Consider the following 4,183-nt stretch of genomic DNA (forward strand, 5'->3'; position numbering starts at 1 on the left):
CAATTTTGCGATGCATCTGATAGCATGACATTTAATAGGAATAAATACTTCTTAGTTCTGGTGCTTTTGTGCGTGCGGGGATCATTATGTTACCGCTAGTTTTACTAGTATCTAGTTTTACGTTTGATCCTGGAGGTTTAATCATTTTAAATGCTGACATAAAAGCTATGTGTCAATGGAGATTATTTTATTTTCCTTAAAGTTGTCAATGTTAAGACAAAATAATTTCATGATTATGACCCCTAATCATACACCTACCCCTGGGACCTTAATTTGAAGTCACCAAGAGCATCAAATAAAATGTTTTTGTGACATGAGACATTGTTTCAATATCTCTATATGCAGTCAGTTATAAACCATTTTTGGTTTTCTCTTAAGTAAACAAAAGAGATGTCAAATAGATGAGTCTGTGATCAGAAGGTCGCYGGTTCAACTCCCCAAACCAWCCAGCCCCACTTTGGACCTTTGAGCAAGACCTTTAGTCTTAACCCCTCAGCTGCTCCACRGGTGCTGTGATTGGYAGCCCACATGTGTGTTCACATRTGCGATGGGTAAAAATGCAGAGAATTAATTTCCCCTCTGCGGGACAATAAAGGCTAATAAAATCTAAAAATAATAATAATAATAAAATCTAAAGAACGATGGCTGTAGCATCACATAACATCAAGTACATATGGGACAATTGCACCAGGTACTATCTGGCAACACTGCCTGGTATGGAAACTACAGCAGATCCATGTAAATGTGATTTAAATCATATTTAATTTAGAAGAATATTTTTTCCCACTAAACATTGGAAACATGTTTTTTTTTTCAAAGATCATTCTCAGAAGCCATACATTTGTGAGTTTTGATGTTTTGCACCTTTTGTTGTTGCACCAAAAGTAGAATTGAGACACCTTTCCTTTCAGCAYAGACTTGCTAAAAAGTATAGGAAAAGGAGTGAAATAGGATTTGGCCTTACTCACTTTTATTCCCCAGATTGATTTTCTTGGTTGAATAACGTAAAACTTGCAGCACATACATACTTTTTTTTTTGCAGCACACACATACACTCCATAAGAAATGAACTCATTCTAAGCCTGTGCTGAGGACCCGAGGATGTTTTCTCTCTTGCTTCTTCTTCTAAACTCACTTTTGTTTGTAATTTCTACGAAAATGAGTAAATGGCCAGTCATAATGTGAAATGAGTTTGAGCTGCAAGCAATCAAATATCAATTTATACACTCTTGGGCAGCACAAACATGTTGCTTGAACTTCACTGAAACCTTCCATTTTCCGTGCTTGCTGCGCCTAAAAGACACAATTAATTAAATCCTAAACGATGAACATATAGAAAAGCTCCACATGCATTCACGCATAAGCACACGTCAGCTAAATGTATTTTTGTCACGCTCGCTCCTCCGTATAACATTTCAAATGCGGCAGATTTTACACCGTGTGATCTGAGATGTTGCTGGCACCTCTGGCATTTTACTTTGCACTTAATATTTCCCTCTCTATCATCATCCACAGGTTTCTATATTTTTCATTTTGTTGGCTGCGAAACAATAATTTACTTTGATGCATGAGCACAAAGGCTGATCAAAGACTTTGGATTGTAGTCTGCAGTGCAGCCTCAAAATGAATATTAAATGCCATCAGAGCTTTAGATTGGGAGGGCATCTCACCATAGGGATTTGGTGTTTTGAAACTGTCAATATGGAGAATTTTTTTTACATCTGTAGAGACAGAGTGCAGGCAGCTGAGACACATGAAACATGAGTAATTGTTAGAAATGAATGCATGTGAGCAGTTTCTGCGTGAGCTGAAGTGTGTTGCCTCTATGGAAGCGTGGGAAAATCAAGGCCACTGGACATTTAAATGCTTTTACTTTCAATTTAGCACAGCTAGAAATGGGATTAACGACTGAGACTAACCTGCATTCATGTGTCTCTTCCCCCCCTCCCTGCACAGCTGGATGCTTGGTGAAGCATGGTGGTGAAGATGGTGAGAGTGTGCCTAATGGGCCCACTGTCATGGGGCCAAGTCAGATGGATGAATGTGATGAGAACGGGAGTCCTTCATCTGTTGCTACTATCAACCTGCCTTGGCCAGGACACAGAAGGTAAAATGAGTCTCTTTTTGCATCTTCTCACACCTGYCCAATTTGTCTCATTGTTCTGTCTTTTAACTCTACTTCTCCTTTTGGTTCTAATTAATGCACGTGCAATAGGAAATGCATGTCATTTATCTGGCAAAGAATACAAATAATTTTAAAAAAATGGAGGGAACTCTAAGATAAAAGTTCTGGATATGGCTTATGTTGAAAAATGATGGAGCCGTAGTCCTTTTCACCAAACCTAAAAAAATAACGTTATGCACGAACTGGTGCGATTAATGAAAARATATCATCCTCAGAGTATGCGTTGTAAATCATTCTCAGCAATGACAACATCTCAGTATCTCTAAAAATGACCGAGTTATAGTCATKTTTTGTGTTTGCTAAGGCCACGTAGCTAAAATCCATGCAGTGGTTCAGACAAACAACAGTAACATAAAAAAACAGTTTCCTTTAAGGAAACGATTATAAACTGTGAGAAAAAAATCTGTAAAATAAATATGGATTAAAAAAGAATTGAAATGAAAGTGAAGGAAATGAACAGATGGAAAATGTTTTTAAAATACAACAGAACTAAAAATAAGAGTCAACACAAGTTAAAAAAATAATGTAAATAAGAGACATAGGGCGACTTAAAAACCTGTCAAGAGAACTCTTAGAGGATGAGGCAGTGTGATGACGAGTGTCCTTGTTTGCTCCGTATATCTTTTTAAAGACCTAATGTGTAATTTCAAAAAAAATTAAAGTGTAATTAAATCTGTTTAAATTTATTTAAATATAAAGTGCAGTTTGATGGTCCTGAGTTTTAGCTTCTATGGCTCTTCGTTCATTCTGCACAAGGGCTCTGGTGAGGAAGCCATACCTGAAAAAAGCTAAACAGATTTGACTATATGTGTGAGAATGTCTTTCAGAATGACCTGATTTGTATGTACTTGAAAAAAAAAAGCTTTGTGTAAAGAACGGGCAGTCCAGGAACAAATTGTCGACCTGTTTTGTTGCSTCAGTTTTCCCCTGGTTACAGTGCCAACTCCCTGGCTGTGATTTCTGCTGTGGTAATTGCTAATAAAATAAGAAAAATATATATTTTTAATCATCAATTAAACATTCATGCTGTCCTTTAAAAAAATAAAACAGGCGATAGTTGTTTCACTGGGATTAGATCATTATGTTTATTTTGGAACTACAATGTTCATTTTGTTGCTGCTTTTATTTGTGGATTTAGAAGTATAAACACTGATGTTTCAAAACTATGTTCTTGTAATTATCCTAATAAAACATATTTCAGAGTTTATACAAACCAGTGAGCAGATTTACAATAATAATTAAATAACAAAGGCTTATTTATGCTTCCACGTCCTAATTTAGAAGTTTAATACAGTATAGGCTGAAACTGATTTATTTATTTTTGTTTGTTTCCATTTTTAATGATAATCAAATACGCGAACAGATATTTTTGTCGCTACCAAGTCTATAAACATTTTGTACAGATTTGTCCAGAGAACAAACTTTTCTGTGGCTGTCTCAGTTGTTTTTTGTCTCTTTATGTGATCTCACACTGACTTGATGAAGTTGTGATCAGGACTCTGCAGGGGCCACACCATCTGCTGCAGGACTCCTTTTTTGTCTCTGAAGACGGTTCTTTATGACTCTGAACTGWATGTTTGGGGCCAAAGAATGAATTTGGGATGGATCAGACATGTCCCTGATGGWACCGCATGATGGAGAAGAATCTGAAAGTTTCTAACACTTAAGCACASCTCTGTGCCTGAGTGCAGCTTCACACCCACAGTGTTGTTGCCCTGTTGGGGCATATCAGAGCCTAACCCATCACTGTGCAACTATAAAACATTACAGACTAAAGTTAGAAATAGAAATTTGATTCAGACTTCACATAATAGTTACGGAGAAAATCTGCAAAGGGATTAGATCATGTGGTATAAAACTAAATGATCTCCCTTTGCCAGAAGGCGATGGCGGACAAAAATGTTTCTGTTCTGTTCTGTGTGTGTGTGTGTGTGTGTGTGTGTGTGTGTGTGTGTGTGTGTGTGTGTGTGTGTGTGTGTGTGTGTGTGTGTGTGTGTG

General features: G+C 37.1%; 1 protein-coding gene across 1 annotated transcript in view; it reads left to right on the forward strand.

Annotated features, from left to right (window-relative positions):
* LOC106521423 (protocadherin-15) overlaps positions 1-4,183 on the forward strand; it is a gene marked incomplete in the record, with an annotated part of 194,164 nt that overhangs the window by 30,277 nt on the left and 159,704 nt on the right. The window contains 1 exon segment of the mRNA XM_014013980.1: positions 1,957-2,107. Within this exon segment, the coding sequence (XP_013869434.1) occupies positions 1,975-2,107 (133 nt within the window).

The sequence above is a fragment of the Austrofundulus limnaeus genome, unplaced genomic scaffold, assembly GCF_001266775.1.
Source record: "Austrofundulus limnaeus strain Quisiro unplaced genomic scaffold, Austrofundulus_limnaeus-1.0 Scaffold108, whole genome shotgun sequence".
Taxonomy (NCBI): Eukaryota; Metazoa; Chordata; class Actinopteri; order Cyprinodontiformes; family Rivulidae; genus Austrofundulus; species Austrofundulus limnaeus.